Source organism: Copidosoma floridanum, unplaced genomic scaffold (genome assembly GCF_036245765.1).
Source record: "Copidosoma floridanum isolate Cflo_tuat_1 unplaced genomic scaffold, Cflo_Japanese_pri ptg000021l, whole genome shotgun sequence".
NCBI lineage: Eukaryota > Metazoa > Arthropoda > Insecta > Hymenoptera > Encyrtidae > Copidosoma > Copidosoma floridanum.
In genome coordinates, this window is record NW_028321898.1 from 8,423,857 (window position 1) to 8,446,520 (window position 22,664).

The 22,664-nt window shown below is 34.3% G+C and overlaps 1 protein-coding gene across 1 annotated transcript in view; it reads right to left on the minus strand.

Annotated features, from left to right (window-relative positions):
* The window catches only part of LOC106641906 (multicopper oxidase 3), a 545,989-nt gene that overhangs the window by 266,690 nt on the left and 256,635 nt on the right, over positions 1–22,664 (minus strand). The window contains exon 6 of the mRNA XM_089594463.1: positions 16,282–16,466. Coding sequence (XP_089450589.1) covers positions 16,282–16,466 — 185 coding nt within the window. The remainder of the gene's footprint in view (positions 1–16,281; positions 16,467–22,664) is intronic.

Here is a 22,664-nt window from a genome sequence, read left to right on the forward strand (position 1 = left end):
AATCTGTATACGACTGTTTTAGACAAATCTAAAACGATTAGTCCAACATATATTGGTTTTCTTACATAAATTTAAGTATGCAATAACTGTATGGCTACGAGTTGTTCATTAAAAATATCGCAACTATGAAAACTAAAACTGGCTATGTATACCTAAGCTCCGTACCGACCTTTTCAATGATTTATAAGATTTACATTGACTCGTTTTCGCTTGTTCTACATTGTTTTCCTATAAACTGCATTATTAAGTATATAATTTTTTATGTCAAAACTTTCTACATCATCTTTCATAATTAAAAATTCAGTAGCTAGTACTGTATTCACTTTCAAACTTTTATGATCTTTCAAAATTTCTTGATTGTATTTTAAAAACTGCATTTCTTTTTATTTTAAACATTTGAGGTCTAAGTGTTTGAAGTGCGTAATGAGGGTAGTCGTGATTCGATTTTCAAAAGCACTATTTACATTTTTTCAACCAAGAGATACACTTTTATCAGAATTCTATTTCCTTTTAATACCAGAAATTTTTTGTTATTGGATGCTGTAGCTTCTATTTCTGCGCCTTGAACTGTTTTAATAGTGTTTCATTTATTTTAAAATGAATCTAAATTTTAGAGCACTACATTTTTAAAAGCTTATATCAAAACTATTGCAGCTTGTTATTTCTGTTTGGATGTATTTAAATCTGATAGTTGACTAAGACTTTTAGCTTGTTTGAGAAGTGCCTTTCCCATGTTCATCAGTTTTTTCATTAGCGCCATACTTTTTGTTTCTAAAATTTTTTTTGAAAATACTAAATTTTCTCAGCTGTATCTTTAAAGTACTACGCCGTAGACATAGTTAGATTTGTCTTTGAACCACTGAGGAGATCTAGACATAGGAAAGTGAGATTGAGGGACTATTTATACAGTTGCATGAGACATATGATAACAGGGATATGGAAGGAGATTGAAATAAATGATTGGTTAGTGTAGGAGAGTTTTGCATTGTGGTGAAATACTATTAGCCTTGTGCAGGGTTGCAAATAGCGTCCTCGAACAAAACAACAAAGAATACTCGTTGTCAACAAAACAGCTAGTGGTTTTTTTTCTTGTCACATAAGAAGCATGCTAAAACAAAAATTTTAATAATTTGAATTTTAATTTATGTTCTTTATTGTACATATATCTGTATAAGCATAAAATACTTACAGTAATTAACGCATTAAAATATCCATATTTTTATTAATATTGTTACTACCTAACGTTACAAAATATTTTTTATAGCTGTGTTACATAGACAGCTTTGAAAGAAGTTCTACTCCAAAAAAAATTGCTTCAATACAGAAGAGCTTCTAGCATCTTCCAAAACTTGCTATCTTTAGGCTGATGACTTGTTAAGCTGTTTTTGGACTCTTTCTTCTTTTAACCGCTCCTTTTTGACTGCAGTTGTCTTTTTATTTTTTCGAAGCTAGTTTTTCTTCCTACTTGATTTTTTTTATCATTCTTTCCTTAGCTCCTATCCAGTTTTCCATGATTCTAAGTTGAAGTTAAGTACGAATCTCAATTTCTCGTTCCTCTTTCTCACTTAATATTAATACTTGTTTTCTATAATTACTTATTTATTCTTCTTCTCTATATTTTTCTTCTTTTTTTTTATTATCATTTTTTTCTTCATTTTCTTCTTTTCTTTCTTTATTTTCTTCTTTTAAATTTTTTTTTTTTTTCGACTTGTTCATTTATCACAGTATTTGTAAAAAAAGTAGTTTTATTTTAAATTTTGTTCCTTTGCTGATAACTTCATCCTTTACCACTGGCAATCATTGTATTTGCTTCGGTGGCGTTGTGTGTGCTGCTGCTGGTTTTGAAACGAGCTGAGATTGTAATAGTATTGGTGGTGAAGGTGGTGTTGGTGTTTTTAGTACCGGCAATGGTAGTGAGAGTGGTTGTGGGGGAGGTTGTTGCATCAACCAGCGTATTATAGGGCTTCAGCTAAGTTAAAGTATATCCATTACATTTGGTATACAGGATATTGATGCTGCTGCTGCTGCTGCTGCTGTAGAAGGTAGCATATCTGCAGATGTTGTTAGTAGCATTGCTGCTGTTAGCACTTCTGCTACAGCTGTTGTTGGTAGCGTTGCTGCTGTTGGTGCTAGCATTGCTACTGTTGGTAGTAGCGTTGCTGCTGATGGTGCTAGCGTTGATGATGGTAGCGTTGCTGCTGCTGCTGTTAACACTGCTACTGCTGTTGGTAGTTCTGATGCTGGTGTTGGTACTGTTGCTGCTGCTGCTGTTCATGGTAACATTATTGCTGCTGTTGCTCATGAGCATGGTAGCGCTGCTGTTGCTGCTTTTACTACTGGTAACGCTGCTGCTGGAAATCGTGGTTGCATTGCTGCTGTTCAATTTTATTGTAGTAACTTTGCATGCATCTACTCGAATTTCTCTTACCAGTATGGTGCTTTATCGATTGGTAAACGAAATGGTTGATTCAATGGAATTGACCTCAATGGTTTCTTTAATGTTAATTCTGTAAATAAAAAATAATTATATATTAAAACATGTTATTAGAAATACATGACAATATAAATGTGATTTAATTTTATGACAGTCAAAGAGTTACAGCAAAAACTGAAAATGATTAAATTAGATTTTTTTGGTTTTTTTTTTTACTAACGCGTATGGAGTCAAAATATTTTGGTAATATTAATGCAAATTTTTCGTGTCATTATATACATGCATAAAATTAAAGACAAGGAATTTGATTTAATACTGTTGAGGCAAAAAAATTGTTTCTTATTTATTTACCATGAAACTTAAATTAAAAAAAGAAAAAGAAAAAAAAAGAATAAGACTAAACAAACTTACTGTTCGAAGGAGATACAGCTATTCCTGCAATAGGTCAGGGCATCTAAAATGTTGGCAACCTTGGTTCAGAATTCACCTTCCTCGGCTTCGAAGACTTAGACACTTGCACTGCATTATTCATCGCTGACTTTTCAACCATCCTGAGGGTCAAAGGGTACTGGGAGCTTAGTAAAGTATGATTTCGTACAGGGATATAAATTATTTGTTGAAACCATTACACTATCTCGTTAAGAGATTGTAAAGGGAGTATTTTTCAAAATACAAGAGCTGAGATAGCACTTAGTACGCAGTTAAATTGTTTTGGGACATCAATGACTCAGACTGGGTGTTCTTTGACTATTACAATTTATTGTAGTGGAAGTGATAGAGACAAAAAAAAGAGAGAAAAACTAGAACATACTGCAATTGTAAAAAATTTTTATGGAAAAGATAAAATATTTATTTGCAAATTGAAAAACTCGTTGTAATTAATGTGCAGTATGTCTGATTGTCCATGTATCTACAGCATTTGTCTGATCTTTCATAGGTGTCTCATTACAAATATCTAGTGGAGGAACGAGAGTATATGCTGTTAATACAGAAAAACTTTATGCATTAAAACTGTAGAAAAACTTTAAAAAACTTTTATTCATTCACTACATCACGCATCATTTGGCATGCACTCAGATGACAAATAGGCAAACACTGTTGCTCATTATAAAAGATAACCTACCACATATTTTTAAAGGAAAATAATTTTCAACAAAAGCTGGGAGAACGCCTAATTTGTTATGGTGATGACACAGCCTCTCAATACTCTGGTTCTTGGCACTGAAGGACTATTCACCACATAGCTCGTCAAATAGGAGTGGTCGGCATCCCGAACGCATGTGCAGCAAAATATGATTTCCTGAAGAAAAAAAAAAAAAAAAGATCCAGACTTGCCTACGAAATCAAGTATGCGCTATCTATTTGCCATTGCCAAAAGAGCGTACAGAGAGACAAAAAGAAAAATATTTTCACTCTTTCTTTAATTTTTCTTAATCATACAAAACATTTTATAATTTAGTAAGATGTTATCTTGATTCGCTTACGTAATAATATGTTCGGGTATTAGTTAAAGGATTTATTGGGTAGCATATTATAAATTTAAGTTTGTATGCATTTATTTCTTCATTAGCAATGTTTCGTCTGAATTTATCGGACCTCATCAGACAACTACAAATTAGCACATATGCACACATAGAATAACAATCAAAAAGAACTACAGAAAACTGACGCAAAACTTAAAATTTACCTGATGGAATTATTAAAATTGAGTAGTACACTATAGCTGACTAAGATTTATGTATAAAAAATGGTTACCAAGACCCTAGTGATGTTATACAGGTACTAAATTAGATGAACAAAGGAAATAAACAATAATAATGATGTGGATGTATGCATGGATAAATATTATTTTGAATTTCTCAATTTGGAGAATAATGGGTTGTATATTTTGCTAAAATGTTGGATATCTTCACGTTTTTTAATAGTGTAATAAGTCAAGTTGATATGACTCATTTCTGAAAAAATGCGTTTTTTGTAAGCTGCTTCTTTATCAAGAATGTTAACATCTTTCTAGTCATAGCCATAGTTATGAAATTGCATGTGCTTACATGTGCTTAGTTATTACAGAGTAAAGGTCCAATCCGCGTTCGTGTTTTTTTTTTTTCTCTTGTAGTTTTCTCTTTGTCTCTTCTGCATATTCTGCAGGACAGTCGTTGCAACTTATTTGGTACACAACAATTCTTTTTTTGAGAGTCAGTGTTAAATCCTTACCCAACTTTACAAATTTATTGGAACTTTTGGATACTTTAGCAGTTGTTGTAAAATTATAATTTTTATACAAGTGATTAAGCTCGGAAAATATTTTTTGATCGGTAAATACAATTGTGATTCAGTCATGAAGTACAGTTAGACTGTGAATTGTTATTGTTATTGTTATTATTGTTATTGTTGTTCCTATAGTTTTGAAAAATCAAAGTATCAAGATTTTATTAACTTTAAAAAAAATTGTGCAGGGAAAGCATTCTTACACAGTGGACTCTTTACAATAGTTAAGTTAAACGCTTGTAATCTTTGATGAGACTAGCAAATGGCTATGTCTACTAAGTTATAATTTTACAACAATTTCTAAAGTATCCAAAAAGTTTCAATAAATTTGTAAAGGTGGCTAAGGATTTAACACTGACTCTCAAAAACACAAGTGTTGTATACTAAATAAGTTTCAATGACTGCAGTGTATGTAGAAGAGATCAAGAGAAAATGACAAGCGAGAATAAACGAACACAAACGAAGATCTGACTCCAAATTTGTAATTACTAAGCACATGCAATTTCATAAGCATGTGTATCATTGAAAAGATGTTGAGATTCTTGACAAATAAGCAGCTTATAAACAACTTATTTTCTCAAGAATGATTCATATCAACTTGACTTATAATATTACTAAAAAATGTGAAGATATCTAACATCTTATCAAAATATACAACCCATTTTTTTCAAAATTAATAAGATTAAAAACAATATCTATCCATCTATATATCCGTATGTATACCAGTATACCATCCTTTCAGAGCACCTTTAAGTGTGTGTGTATATATATTATGCGATGGCATGATTGATACAGTCAATGTTATGTATCTGTGTGTGTCTTAGCTTTATTAGCTTTAAAACTCATTTCTTACATGCACACTCACTCCTGCATTCAGTGACTACTGTACATCATAATTATAAACAAGAGTAAGTATTAACCGTCAGTGACAAATGTACGTTAGCTTTCAGTCATGTAATTGATACTAAACCTTGTTAGTGTAACTCAGTAAATGGTGATTAAAAAAATTTATTACATTAAATTGGTTTTAGAAGAATGCAATAAATAAAAAAATAATTCAAGAAATAGTTTACTATTCTTAACAAGATTCATACAACTAAAAAAATAACTGTCGAAACTCCTTTATTTAAAACGGCAGCAAAGGTACAATTAAGTTAACAAGAACAAAAAATTGTTATAATCATGGTTCTCATGTTAAATTTTAAATTTGAATTAAAATCTTCGTTCAAATTAATCTTAATTCCTTTAATGATTTGAAAAATAGAGAAAAAAAATTGTCAAATCATTAGCCATCCCACTAAAATGGAAAACAGATAATGTTTGTTTTGAAATATTGATGAACTTATGTAATCGTGACGACGGTGTACATGACACTGAGAATGTTACCTACAATTAAATAATAAGAATAATCTCAACAAACGAGTTTAATGTTGTTATTTGCAAAAATAAAACAGTTGAGCAAACATTTTATAAAACTAAGAAGTACATTCAGGTGTGGTTTGAACTTAGTGCTCAGAGCTAATTTGGATATTAGAGTAGTTTAAGGTAAGCCTTTTTATCTGTGCAATCTTTGTGTAATCGCCACTCTGCTTTATTTAGTCATAGTCTAACTGGGAGTACTTACGCACGTTGCTAAAAAAAGCATCATTCTTTTCGTTTTACTTTGTTAAGTGTTTAAAATGGTAACGACTGTTAAAGATTTACAAAGATAAAAAAATCCAAGGATAGCTTGTAATTAAATAAGTATAGTGAGTTTTGTTATAATACAATTTTTTTTTTTCTAATTTCGTGATTTCACACACGCATCCATGTAACAGGTTGTAAGTAATTTTTATTGCTTGGTGTATGTGTGTATGCGTGATCCTTCAGATGTTCGTCTTACGTCCTAGTACTCTCATCTGCATTTTTATCTTGGTTACGGTTGAGCCATCCGTTGTATTTTGTACTGTGAAAGATAGTATCATGGCTATAAAATTAACAGATAGAAGCGATTAGAGACACCTTTAAAATCCAGAAGCTACAGAGATCCAATAATAAAGGGGGTATCTGGTCGAGTGCACTTTTAGAAGGGTTGAGGCTGAGGCAGCCAAGAAAGTGGCATTAAGATTTACACCAGCTACCAGAAAAACTGGACCAAGAAGGTGTCAAATGTCGTAGCAAGAAATATTATGAAAAATAGAAAAAAGAAAAAAAGTTAGTCACTCATAGAAAATGTCTGCTGTTTATAAAGATCTCTGAACTCACAGAATATGTTGTGATTTATTTTTCTTTTGTTATTTTAATGCTATATTGTTGATGATCGTGAAGATGGTAACATTATGGTAAATATAATTCTTAAAGTGGTGTATGACTGAACAAAGCATGTATTCTGTAATACTTGAAATTAAGAGCTGGCTCGTATCTGTCAGAGTTAAACTAGCTTTGGAGCCACACGTCGAGCTGCTGTAGCTAGTTGTCTTAAAGTGAGGGTCCCCATAGTAGGAAAAGGGATGTGCGTTACTGATATGGCTTGTGTTCTGCTGCGCTTAGTGCATGAGTTCTCTTGAACAGGCTTGGCAGCTAATAGTGTATATACAGTTATCATTTATTACAGGGTTTTGTATAACTATCCAAGTACTTATGGAGTTTAGTATTAATTCTCTTTTTTTAGGGGAAAATGAATCGGGAATGCTAGGTGAATTTTACTGATAGGCTTATTACAATAAGTACATAACGACAAAGAGAACGTCTCCGTGGGACGGAAGACTGTCAACTGACTTAGTTGCCCGCGCAGCCGCGCATACTAGGATGGTACGAAATATATATGAGTCATTCATGCAAACTGAACTTTAGATATAAGTAACACACACAACACTTGATTGCGCGCTAGTAACGTTGTACAATATTCAACACACCCCCGCAATGAGATAGCGCGAAATAGAAGTAAAAGAAAAACACGAATATGTTTAAAAACAATCCAAGAGAATAAAGATGACCGGAGTTAAAGCACGCCTAGCTCCTTCGTGCACTTCTCGTGCTTCGGGAAGGATAGCGCCTTGGTCAGGATGTCAGCTGTAATCTCTTCCGTCGGTAGGTACTCGACTCTGATCGGATAATCCTGGATCGCCCTTCTGATGAAATGGTGCCGAATATCGATATGTTTCGATCTCCCTTGAAAAACGGGATTAAGAGCGAGTCTGCGAGCTGATTGTCGTTCCAAATGGTGATATTAGCCAGGTCCGGTCGCTTGAGCTCCCGCAAGAACTGCGTCAGGTAAATGGCTTCCTTGGACGCTTCGGTCAGGCATAGATACTCCGCCTCTGTAGATGATAAGGCCACTGTTCTTTGTTTCCGCGAAGACCAGGAGATTGATCCTCCGGACATAACAAAGGCGTAGCCCGAGTATGACCTTCGGTCCACGATGCATCCACCCCAGTTGGCGTCGGCAAACGCGGAAATTCCTTCTTTTCCTCTTGTGTATACCAGCTTTCAATCGATCGTGCCCTTCAAATAGCGTAAGACTCGTTTCGCCGCAGTCCAGTGCGTCAAGCCGTGAGCGTGGTTGAATTGGCTGAGCATGCTGACAGCGTACGCTATATCGGTCCTCGTCGCGATCGCCAGGTACATGAGCGCCCCGATTAGCTCTCTAAACGGAAACGTGTTGTCAGCTTTTGAGGGCCCTTTGGCGACGAGTTTTTCGCCTAGAGCAACAGGAGCCTTCACTGGTTTGCAGTCCGACATCCTGAACTTGTTTAAAATGTCGGCGATGAAACCGCTTTGACTCAGCGTGATCTGTCCGCTTGACTGTTTGATGTTGATCCCGAGGCAGTAGTTTATCCCTCCGAGGTTCTTCAACTCGAAGTGGCGCGATAGTCCTTGCTGGTATATTGAGTTAACTCACATGTCATTGGTGCGTGACGAGTCTTCGAGTCTAGCTGTTGGGAGGTGGTTGTACGAGTTTCCAGGTATCGTTGGCAATGAGGCTTCGGGTCTCCTGGTAGATTGCCTCTAGCCATTCCACGCTGTCTGGACCGCTGATGGCGTTGCGCAGAGGGATCTCGGAGGCGACCATGGCAAAGCACCCATCCATGGGATCGCCAATGTTGCCTGCCCCTTCTCCGAGAGACTTGCCTTGCTGGCAGATGGCTTCGAACGCTTGGCGAATGACCTGGCTCTCGTTGTCTTCGTCCAGACTCATTTCGGGAAGTGCGTCTTCGAAGGCCTCGTCTTCCTCGGTCGCGTTGGCGTTCAGAAAACGCTCCGTCGAGCCGGATTTGTCCTTGGGAAGTCCATGAAACGGTAGTTCTTCGGTGTCGTCCTCGTCCATTGCTTGATCAGACTTGCTTTGAGGTTCGTCGACGCGAGGCGACAGTAGAATGTCCTGGGAGTCATCGACTTCCTTGGGCTCTTCGTCCGGTGGCTTGGAGTCCGTGACAGGGTCTGGCAGGAACCTGACATCTCGAGACGTGCACACCTTCCGTTCGTTTGAGAGCCAGACGCGGTACGTATGCGTCGTACCGGTGTACCCCACAAAAATGCCCGGAATGCCCCTTGGATCGAACTTTCCTTTCGTGGGAGTTTTGTCGAGCAGGTACACCCTGGCGCCGAACGGTTGCAGATGTGCTACGTTTGGCCACTTCCCTGTCCAGAGCTGATAAGGCGTCCCATGATCGATTCCCTTCGTTGGACATCGATTGCGAGTGTAGTTGGCGGTCGCGATGGCTTCTGCCCAAAAACTACGTGGCAGACCGGATTCAAGCAGCATGCAGCGCGCCATCTCCACGAGCGTGCGATTCCTGCGTTCGGCCACGCCGTTCTGTTGCGGAGTGTGAGAAACGGTCGGCCTGTGCAGGATGCCGCACTCCGTCATGATCTGCTTGAGCCTGTTATTGACGTATTCTCGTCCGTTGTCAGACTGAATCGCCTTGATTTTCATGCCCGTGAGATTTTCTACTTGGTTTTTATATTCCAAGAACTTGTCGACGACTTCGCTCTTGTTCTTCAAGAAATAGGTTTGGCACCATCGACTCTTGTCGTCGATGAAGGTGACGAAGTAGCGAGCGCCTCCTAAAGACGAATCTCTCATGGGCCCACAGACGTCAGTGTGAATAAGCTCGAGCAGCTCACTCGTAGAACTCCTGCGAGTAGGAAACGCCTGGCTGGACATTTTTCCCGCGAGGCAAATTTCGCACGGACCCCCGTTCTCCGGAAGTTGAAACTTGAGGCCGTCGACGACGCAGCTTTTCAACATCAGCTGCATGTCTCGTTCGTTGAGATGGCCCAGGCGTTTGTGCCAGGTAGCGTATGTGTCGCACGGCTCAGCGACTGCACATGTCTCGACACCCGCGTCCACGCAAAACAAATCTCCGACTCTATCGGCGACCAGCCGGATAGTTCCGCCGGGATCTTTTACTTCTGCACGGTTTTTCTTGAAAACGACCTCGCAGCCTTTATCGACGATCTTGGCGACCGAAATGAGGTTAGACCGGAGGTTAGGGACATATAGGGTATCCTTAAAGGTGACCGTGCCGCCGTTATCTCCCTTAGCCTTAATTGTGACGTCACCTTTTGCCTCTATCGTTGTCGTAACGTTGCTGGCGAGTCTCAACTCATCGTTGATCGCTTTGGGGCTCGTGAAAGCTTCTTTTATATTGCACAAGTGCGATGTACAGCCGCTGTCTATAAACCAGGGAGCTCCTGTGCGTTGAGACTGGGTGTGGGCCACGAAGCAGATGTTCGCTTTCTCGGCTTCAACCTGGTTCGCTTGAGCCTTTTTCTTGCGACAGTCCACCTCTTTGTGCCCCACTTTCTTGCAAAAACCGCACTTGTATTTGGGCTTCTGCTTGCCCTGTTTATTCGCATTTCTGCCGGGTTTTGCCTGGCCTTGGTCCTTCGGCGCGAGACCCGAGTGAGCAAACATTGCGCTAGAGTTGACGTCTTTTTGCTGTCTGGCGTCGTGCTCTTCAATGATCTTGATTTTGAGCATCTCCGCGTTCGGCAGCGCGTGGCGTGACTCTATTACGCACCGGAAATTTTCGAAGCTGCTAGGGAGACTGTAGAGCAACATGATGGCCAAGAGGTCGTCGTTGACTTGTACCTCCATGGCTTGCAGCTTGTCTACCGCGTCGAAAAAACCGTTTAAGTGTTCGATGAGATCACCGCCATCTTGCATACGAGATTGCGTAAGTCGTTTCAGCAAAGTGGCTTTTCGGGCAGGACCCTTGGATGCATAGACGGCTTCGAGCCTTTTCCATACCTCTCTCGATGTGGTGCAGCCTCTCGTGTGCTGCAGCTCCGATGGCCTGATCGAGAGGATGATGTCGGATTTGGCGATCCGGTCTTCGGACAACCATTTTTGGCGGGCTGTCCGAGACTGTGTCAGGGTCGAGTCGGTGCCCTCTTCTTTTACCTCTGGGGACTCGCCCGATACATACTTCCACGTATCGTTCTTGACGAGCAGGGCCTCCATTTGGATCTTCCACGTGTCGTAGTTTTCCCTGGATAGCAGCTCGAAACAGGCGATGTGTGAAGTAGCGGCACCTGCCTTTTTTTTTTTTTTTTTTTTTTTTCTTTGTCCCGACTATCTCGTTGATTCACCACTCGCGCTTTCCGTTAACCAGTTAGGTTTACGAGTATGCGTTTATGCGTTTTTCTGGGCCCATAACCTTTTAGGGGAAAATGAATCGGGAGCGCTAGGTGAATTTTACTGATAGGTTTATTACAATAAGTACATAACGACAAAGAGAACGTCTCCGTGGGACGGTAGACTGTCGACTGACTTAGTTGCCCGCGCAGCGGCGCATACTAGGATGGTACGAAATATATATGAGTCATTCATGCAAACTGAACTTTAGATATAAATAACACACACAAAACTTGATTACGCGCTAGTAACGTTGTACAATATCCAACACTCTTGCATTGATTATGATGCTTAAATTTGAGTTAGAGGCTGACACCCACTAGAATGCAGAAATCTAAAGTTTCTAAATTATAGTCCAACGCAGTTACGCAAATTATTATAATGGGTAAGATATGCATTTGAAATAATAATGAATTGGATGTACTGTTGGAAGCACATAATCAAGTGAAGAATAGCATAAATAAGTTTGAATTTATAATCCTTGAGCCAGTAATAGGAAACTATGTGCAGATTTTTGATTATTTCCACTATATTTACCTGTTATTCTTGCAGAAAGAAAATAGTTGATAAGGTAGACAAACCATGTTGAACAATGAGCATGTAACTACAACAACAAATTATTTCCTAGTTATATGTAATTGAAAACCGTTAATATTAATGAGGGTACTATTAAATGATCATTGTTTTTGAAGTTATACTTTTGTAGGCACGTTACGCACGAGGGTACATCAACGATTTCAGATTTTGACCGTGAGAAAAAGTGTGACGAATGTGGATTGTTTTTATTCTCCCCCTTCAACCCGTTCCCCGCGACCTACTTCCGGTTTCCTCTACACCACATGATGCTACATCACATTACCACAACACACATTTTTAATTTAATAAACTCATTTTTTTTTTTTTAATTAATTCTTAACAAAAAAAAAAAAAAAAAAAAATACAGTTTCCAGAGAGACTTCATCCCACAAACTCCTGCACACTTGCCAAGGCCCTTTTTTACTCTGCTATGAGCAGGCCCAGTATAAGAAAAGTAATTACTACATGTTATCTTATAAGTTCGTCACATATTTTTAATGTAAATTTTTATTTACTCTTGGTTTGATTACACATTGAATAATTAATTTGTTTATTAAAATATACTTTTTTGGTCACGTTTTTTTTTCGAAAATTTAGAAATAAGTTTATATTAGCAGAGCAGCTTTCGTATGTATTAATAAACATTTGCTTTTTATTCACTCATTATTAACTTATTTCTTCTAGAATAAATAAATAATTGCTCATGCAATTTTTCACATTTTTATATACTTTTCATATTTGAATGAAAAAAAATCTTAAGTACTGTATAAACACAGTTATTGTTTTTTATTGCGTTTTTTTTTTTCTTTTTTTTTTACAAAATTCAGAGAGGTGAGAAAGGCCCTAATGTATGCAGCAACGCTGGAAATTATTTTTATTATATGGAAAAGCTTGCATACACACTTTTACACATACTTGACCCTCTTCTTTCTTGTGTTTAAAAAAAAAAAAAAAAAATTGAAAATCTACTTGAAAATAAAACAGGTGCACCCAAAAGTAGATTTTCATACAAACAGGAATAAGAGGTTTTATACAGATCTAATGAATGCAATTTTAAGTAATTTATGTTAAATTGCTAATTCTTACGAATCAACATGATAAAAAGGGTACAGTTGAATGATCTGCAATTTTTTGGGGTATTTTTTAAAAGTATTTTTAGTGTACTTTTGATGCTTGAACAATATTTGTCAAAAAAACGTAAATGTGTGATTAACATCTTGAAGAGACATTTACTGACATGTATGACTCTGCTATTAACAATGTTATATAAATATATGATGAATATCAGCGTGAGATTACAAATGTAATTAGCGTAGGCCGTATAGAAAATTGTGTTGAAACCATCAGAAGGTTCGATGACAATGTACAGTCTTGTATTGGCTAGCCTTTATGTTGCTTATATTGTTCTCTGCCATAATATGTTGTTTGTAATTATTTAGTTGAAAAATGTAAAAATATTTATTGAAACTATACCCAACTAACATAGGTATACTCATTCCAATGATAATTGCACCACCTTTTGTACACAGCACCGTTTCATAGAAGGTATGTTTATATTTATAACAATGTATATTATCTGCCATATAATTTTATAGAAGTATAACTTTTTACTTTGGTACCCAAGCACCTCCTGTCCACTGGTTTTAATCTGTGTAAGAGGAACATTTCATTTCAGTCATTCCGGTTACTGTATGGTCTGTAAACTATATATACACACGCAGTACTCGTATACACGCACGCTCACTATGCGTATGTATACACATGTAACACGTATGTAATATACCAGTATAATAATAAGTAATATATAACTATACTGGTGTAACGTAAATGCGAGAAACTAAATCATCAGTTAATTATCAGCGAATGATAAACGATTAAATAACGTAAATAAAACGTATCTATACCTGTAGTTTCTTACTTATTGTAAATAACAAAGTTTAAATTAACCAAGAAAAAATTGAGAAAAATTAAGAGTCCCTAAAAAACTGCATAAAGTTAATAAAAAAAATATATACTATACGAAAAAAAAGTTGATGGTTTGCTGTACTTTACAAATATTATTAGACTAGATATTAAATGTTTTATGAATGTATTAAGCGGACTTACTATAATAAATTTATTATATTAGATTATATAACACAAAGTTGTTAATTTAATTTGTTTTCTAAATTTAAATGTTAATGAAACAAAAGTTTGTAACTTTCATTAATAAACTTAATGGGAGTTAAAAATAAACACTTGCAATCTACAAAGAAATTTGTAAGTACGCAAGATAATAAACAAATTAAATACACAAATAGTACATTACATCAAACAGAATTTTATACAGTAATATGGACGTCAGTTTTCTGTATGACACACTGATACCACTCCATACATATTACTTTGTGACACTGACCTTTAATAAGAAACTTGGGCATAATACATCCATTGTCAGTCAAAAGAGCTTACGAGGATTCTTGAAAAACCTAAGCTCATTGTTTTTAACAAAAATTATGTTAAAGTCAACAACGTAAGAATAAATATCCATACTTATCTACTTTTATCTATTATCTACTTTTTTCTTAAATTCTAAATTTGCTGTAAGTATTTAAAATTAAAAAAATTTGTATCCAAGGTTTGGATGCTGTTAAGGTTGCTAGTCTGAAATCTTATGAATTTATAATTTTAATGGACAATGCTGTCACAAATGCATGCTCTTAAATTGGGTCATCTAAATGAAGGTGTTTTATACTCTGCAGAAGTCGAGGATAGTGTAGAAATTTTTTCCAGTCTTATATTGGTTTTTGTACTACTCAATTTATTTGATTATTTATTATAGATGCCACTAAAATGTGCACCTGTCGTAAACCTATTGGTAATTTAATATTTCATACGTGCGTAACGTTATTGCAAATAAAATTTTTTGTTACAAAATTTAATCACTAAAATTATCTTTATAGTACAAAACGATTTAATCTACTAAGTTTATAATGCATATTGTATAACAATATAAGTATTGCAATAAATTTTGTATAATATCAACTTGACCAGTATATATGTAAGGTGTGTTTTTGTTTCTTCGCAGATTAGCGCACCATTTTAATGCCACTATACTTAAAATCTTAATGATTCTCAAATTTTCAGCTTTGTTGTATTTTATATTTATTTTCATATAACTTATTTTTTGTAACCTAGTCATTATAATATTAAATCATTTTAGAGAAAAACAATAAAAACAATTATATGTTGATCTAAGACAAACGGTGTTAAAACTTTAAACGATTGTGTATCGCAACTGCAGGATCCATGATTTCAAAGCTTCCCTCAAGCTCTATAGTTATAATAAGAAAAACTTTTTTATTTGTTATAAAACAATCTTATTGTAACTGTTTCATGTCCATGGTATCTTCATGCATTAATTATGAGTGAGGATCATAACGTGGGAAAGCACCGACGTATAGTTTTTACAGCATTATCAAGACATGAAAAAAAAATTGCACGATACACAGAGCTACAACTCTAGAGTCGTGGACTAAGAAGGATATGTGGGCCAATAGTATCATCTTTATGTAACTATGGTTTAGCTTCAATGTCAATAAAAGTAAGCAGCTGGAGTTTATTTAAAAAATTTGTTGAGTCTTAGGATTCTGACATGAAATAAAACAAGTTCTTAAAAAAAAATGAGAGTATTAGTATATCGAGATAGCGAAACTCAAAAAAATGTCTTTTAAGAGATGAAAGTTTATCAGTTCTTAGTTATAAATCATATGTTACCTAAATAATATGATTATTTAAAATGTTCAGTTTCAAATATGTAACTCAAATATCAGAGTACGATAAGTATGGTAGAGGTCTTATTCCAACCTGTGATTTTGAGACCTTGTACTTCTACTGCCTACGTCATATGTAAATAAGTCGCACTTACTTATACGCAAATTAAAATTTATTATTCTGACCAATAACTATGATGTTTTAGAATTGAAATTAAGACGTACACATCTAAAAAATGCTTGAATTATGGGAATTCGTTTGCATGAGGGATAAGTTAACGCGTCATATTATGTAGTTTATGCTAGTAAATACAGAATTAAAATTTTTTTTTAGTATTGGCAAAGTTTTATACATAGTAGTATTACTTTCTGTAACAGAACCATAAAATAATTATTAATTAGACAGTCTTAAATTTTGTGTTGGTAGAGAGATCCACTGTCATGATAAAAAAAAGGAATTCACAGTATGTGAAACGTTTGTTAAGCTGCTTTTAATAAATTGGTGGCAAAGAACACAATATAAATAAATGCATACAAAATCAGACTATTAGTTCTAAAGAAAAGATTCAAAAAACCTGAAAAATTTTTAGAATGAGGCCAAAACCATTTCAAAAATTGATATATTCACTTACAACTCCCTGTGGAAGCCCAAGATCATAGGTTGGAGATGAAGAAATTGGTTGATATGGACCTCTAGCATAACGTAAAATTGCTAACTGTTGAGATCTTTTTATTCCACACTCTCCAAGTCCTCTAAGCTGAATCCAGTAAGCACCAATTGGTTGATCTGCATTTATTATAAAGTCATATCTTTCACCTGAAACAAGAATCATAACATTAAAGCACTTATTATAGTAATGAGCTACTAAAAGTATTTTCTTAAATGTTTGTATTAAAGGGTTTCCTAGTTTTAGGAGTAGCAGTTGCTTTCATTAAAAAAAATTTTTTTACACAAAAATACTAGATCTCGGTAAAAAACAAAGGTCAAGACAACTATCTGCCCGAAAAAATTTTCACCTATTTTATAAATTGATTTCTTTTCCCGTCTACCAACAAGAAAAGCTTTGTTAAAAAACATTAGTATATGAAAACTAAAATAAGGCATGGTTACAAAGTAAATAACCATCAAGTTTCTGACAGCATTAGGAAATTTTTGACTTTGTGATGTTACTTTTACCAAAATTGGGTGCATAGCAGTTTTTAAAGCGCATAAGCTTCTTACTACAGACCTTTGCCTATGCATAAATGTATGTATTATTTAAATCAATTTTTTGATATTTCTTAGTGAAAAAAGTGTTTCAGTGTTATAAAAGAAAACTTTCAGTGAAAAAAAAGTGTTTTCATCATTTTAAGTTGACTAACAACTATTTGACAGCTATTTATCCTACAAACTTACTATCGTTCAATTGAACTCTTGCGGTAACTTAACAGACTACAACTATTCAAACTAATTTCGTATATTGCGGCAAAAAAATATCAAAAGGTTATTTTTTTAACTGAAATGGAAATCGCTTACACAAATTAGGGCTCCCAAAAACTCGTTTAATTTGATGATTCAATTTCATTTTTGTTTTAATTACTAAAAGTATTTCTGTTTTTTTTTTTTAACTGTCTTGGAAGGCGCAGAAAGCCATTTTGTACTGTATACTCATGAAAAAAATGAGAATTGATGAAAAAAAAAAAAAAATTTAATAATCAAGATACTAATATTTTCTTATTTTGAAGTTTCTGTCATTAATTCATAATAATAAATTTGTAATGTAATATTTTAAGGTGTGGTATAATTTTTCAATTTAGTTTGAAAGCTGCAAAAATGAAGTTTTTTGCTATTTCACGTTTGTCTTGTTCTTTCACGATAAAATGTACATGGTATGATGATAGTTATATCTGATGCTTTCAAATTGTATATTTTGTATTCTTCAAAATTCAGAAAACTGCAAAAAATGTTGTTCATCTAATATTTTTTTAAATAATTAGTTAAACTTAAACTTCCTTAACTGTAGTAAGTGATAAGACTTTGTATTTTTAATATCTGTTTATGACTAATGAACTTTCTTTGAAAGAGGCCTTACAAAATAAGTTGCGAGTAGTAGTAATAGTTGTACTTGCCTTTTTATATAGTTTTGCTAAGTTGCAAGACGATATAAAACGGTAAGTGTTATTCCTTTAGGAGTTTATTTATAAGAAAAGCCCTGGAAAATTAATAAACTTATTTTGTTCATTAAATACCTGTGCTTGAGATGCATCTCTCAGACTTAAAAATTAATAACGCGATGAAAGCTGCCATGAAAACATTAAACATCAGCAATAGCTTATAACAGAGGTAAATAGTTTTGTTGTTTATCTAAGTAAAAATATTACTTAATCTTGTCCTGCTCCCTCTAATCGATTGATAACTATTCGTAAGGCCTTGTAACACCCTGTAAAATGAAGTGTCAGAATCAAAGAAAAAAAAAAAATTATATCCCTTTCTATTGGTCATAAAATCAAAAACATTTTTTTTCACAACTAAAGTTAAATCGTTCCTCTCTCTATCAAAGTGACTACTCGTCAATTTGCATTGTTATTTTCTTTCGCAACTTAGTCTTTTTTTGAGGTTTCTTTGAAAAAACGTATTAGTTATCAGCACATATTTAAAAGAGATTGAGTATAAATAAAACTTTTTGTAACTTTTAAAAGCTGTTGTATTTAGGTTGCAAGAAAATGCCATAATAAATATCGAAAATGCCATTAAAAAAATCAACGACTATTTGCAAGAACCATACAACAGATTACGCTAAAAAAAATAACACATACTTTATATCAGACCCTGTGACTTATTTAAATTAAGTAAGCGTAAGTTTATAATTATTTATTTAGAGTAATGACATGGAAAACAACTATTTTTTAGTAGTTCTTGCATTTTATAAGAACAGAATAACCAATTTGAATGTACCAGATCTTATTTCGTAAATATTTTTAATACATACATCTGTCATCATGTTTGTTTCTTCTAAGAAAGTTAAAGTATCTCAATTGGTATTATTTTGTTACATATCTTGTCATTTTTTTTTTGGGACTTATTATGAAAAAGCTTTTTTTTTTCAACATGAATTTAAAAATGAATTCACATTTCAAGAAAATGTATTGTGTGTGATAGCAATGTTTAATTGCAAAAGAATTTACTGCTTAAATATAAAAGCTGAATCTAATGTTTCATAAAGTCTTTTTTATCGATTATCTCAGGATTCAAAGTAAAAGTATTCTCAGTTTAAAGAAGCACAGAAACGCAAGTTTTTTCGCTTCTTTTCAATGTACTGTAATAAAAATACAAGAGTTTTTGTAAGGAAAAAATTGAGTTCATACGTACTGATACATTCTTTGTTCTAAATGTTTATTTGGGAAAAGACTTGGAAGAATTAGGCTTTCAATGATTGAAAAAATTTATATAATACATGATGTTTGTTACTTTTACAAAACTTTGACTTTGTTTCCACCAGGTGTATGAGAAAAGATAGTGAAGAATGGAATAAGTTCTATACAACAGTTATAAATACCTTAAGAAATGTGTTTTTGAACTTTGGGTAAAAGTATTTGACAAGACAAACGCTGGCTTAATTATAGACTATAAGAGTGTATTGATACATAAATATAAATATTACTGAAATCACTAATAACAACATGATCACTGCGAGAATCTCTGGTGCACGAGTTATCATGCATCGCAGAGAGGCAGTTCTGAAAAAGATGTATAGAAGATGTATATATGAGTCAGTTTGGTTACGTTAAATGGATTCCAGGCAGATGTGTGGCTTCTACTTCTTACGGTGCTGCTGCGTAACACTGTATTGGGGAAGCATTGGATTAACCATAATGTAAACTAATTAGTTAGAATCGCCCAAATGAACGTGTGTTATTACTTACATCCATTACAGGTGGTAGCTTCGAAAAATATTAATTAAAAAAAAACTTATTTTTTGCATACCCAAGAATAAATTTCATGCATAAAGAAAAAGACAATCACAACTCAGTTTACAAGTTATTACAGTAAGACAATACATAACTATGTTGGTAGTGTCATTTACTGAACTAGACAGTAGAAACATACTTTTTATACTTCAAACATCATTTTTGATACTATAGTACAATAAACTTTACTTTTAAATAGTTATTTGTTTTCCTAACTTATTTATATGACTTATACTAAGAGGTTCAGTTGTTATAACATTTATATTTTATCATGTCTCTTATTTTTGTACAGCATCTTTAAGACATTCACAAACTAAGGGATCAGTATGCCAGTAAATTTGTATCATTCCTATTTTAATAATCAGGTTGTAAGATTATGATGGCTGAAATAGTAAAACTACTATTTATGTTATATTCTCAAGCAATCCTATAAGATATTCATCAGTAGAAGCAGCTGACTAAAAAATCGAATGTGCGCGTCATCTCTCATGTACTAACTGATAAAGCTCTACTTATTTAATGTGAGTAGAACATAATTTATATAATAGAAGATCCAAATAGGTATACTAAGACGATTTTGGCTCACCTTTTTTCGTTAGGATTCTAAAAATAAAGGGGAAGCTGATAGTGTTGGAAGAGTGTATGTCGATTACCTCCTTTGAGTGGAGGAAGGAGGGTCACTCTGACGCAAGAACTCTATCATGCATGGGTATCCGACTAACTTCTGTTTTGAATAGTGGGTGCAGCCCCCTCTAATTTACTTGTAACAAAGCCTCTTGGACCATTGACATGTATGCATGAAAAATATTAATGTGATCTCTTTGCATCTTGTCAATGTTTTATTTTCTCTATGGCACACTGTCAACAAATAATTTGGGGTCAACGCTTCGCCATTTTGTTGATCTACTGAAACATGCGTTAAAGGTCCAGATTGCTTTATTTAAGTAAAAACCGCATATAAAACCTTATCGGACAGCACTTCTTTATTCGGCACTTCATGTGACGCTTGTCAGGTGGAATAAAAATTCAATGTACTACATTTTATACGGCAAAGTGGTCTTAATTTCGGTTATTATTACTATCAGTTTCTTGATCTTATTTGGTAAAAGTGTCTGGAAAACATGAGCCGTTGTCATTGTACACAAATTTGGGAGAGCCACTGTGACTACAGAGGCGTTGTAATGCCATGATAATTGAATTTGCTGACAAATTATGCTACTTCCAAATTTTCCACCATAGTCATGAAAGACGTAAACAACTTGCTCCACTGCTTCACTCAACTTCGCTTTTTTTTACTTATAGCATTTAAAACCATCCACCCCGCAGTAAGGAAACGTTCTCTACTTGAAAGTTACGTGTCCTTTTGGAAGGGGAGCTATGACCACAGCTTGAGGTTAAGCTCGTTAGAGTTTACATATTTACCATTTGTTTTTATTAAGCTCTTGAGAGCATTTCTTAATCCAGTGATGTAAAGTTTTTTTTTCCGGTTTCATTTATGACTGCCTCATTACTTGCATATGCATATCACTGATGATATTCAGTGATAATAAATTTTAATATTTCATGATTTCCATTTAAAATTATCAGCCTGTTTTCTTAAACTACTTTATCGATATTTGTTGCGTGTCTTTTTGCCCTTGGTAAACCGATTTACTTAACAAAAGGGATAATATAAGCAGTTTTCCATAATAGCTTCGTCGTAATAGCTTTCGTTTTGAATATCTCGGGTTATAAAATTTTCAGCTTCTGATTAATTCGAATTTGTATGAGCTTTTCCTGTGTTTGCTGTCAAAATTTCTTTGTCTTTTTTTGTATTTTTAAGCTTTTTCAATAATTCAAATCAGCACAAAAAGTGGAATCGATGATGGTAAATCAGCAGCAGATGTGATAAATACTTTTACGTATTTTCCATGCGATTACATTCTTTCAATTATTTTAATGTACTCATTTGATAAAGCTTGGCATACGATCCACTGTGCTTTCAAAAGGTTTAAAAAATCAGAACCGTTGAACCAGACATTTTTTATCTCATCTTAATTGCATTTACCACTCGTGAACATGAACATGGCTATTTTACAGTTCGAACCAGATACAAATGCATGCCACATACGCTGATTCACTTGCGTCTCAAAAAAATATGTAACCGCGGATTTCTTACACTTTAACCTTTTAGTGACAGACAATGTGGGATGAACAAATTTTCTTAACCACGCTGACAATCAAGCTATAATTACCTACCGTTATGCTTATTTCCTTCGATTAGTTCGTTCCAATCCATCCCACTTGACTATACATTTTAGCTGTTCATTTTTTCAAAAACGCGTGCATCATTACTGGACCAACTGTGCATCATAAACTAAGCTCGTAAATTTATAAAATTTTTGTCTGGAATTAACATTTTAGCTTGCTTTGTATTTTGATGACTAGCCAGGTGCTCATTGATAAATAAGTTTTTTTATAATACTTTGCAGCGCTTCAGAAAATGAATTTTCAAATGATCTTGCGTTCGCATTTTGGACGTTTATCGCACTACGTCGTAAATTGCAATGAATGGATGCAAAAAATGAAGTTAGTAATTTTAAAAATAACCAGACGAAATTTTCTGTCAGATACGCTAATTTTCTAATGAAACGAAATATCTACTATCCTCTTTTCGTACCTTTACTTTCAAATACATGTCTTTGATCTCCCTTGTGAAAGCAAACTAGAATTTTCTAAATCTCACGAATACTTCTAAAAGAGACTAAAGTCAATTAGGATCCATGAATGACATATTATACAAGCTTACATCAGATGATTTAGTTACAGCATCAAAATCGAGTCCTACTTTACTCCGAAATATGGTAAATATCAAATTATCTCTCGGATATCACTACGACTAATTTTACACGTTAATCTTGGGACGAGCTTTGGCAGATAAATTTTGGCAAAAGTGCTTATGTGAATATTATCCGATACCTTTAGTACGAAAAAAAAGTGTCAGAAAGGGTAAATTAAAAAAAAAAATCATGTATTAATTGTTGATTTTATAGCGTCTAGAAATGTGTGAAAGTGACGATTCATAGTT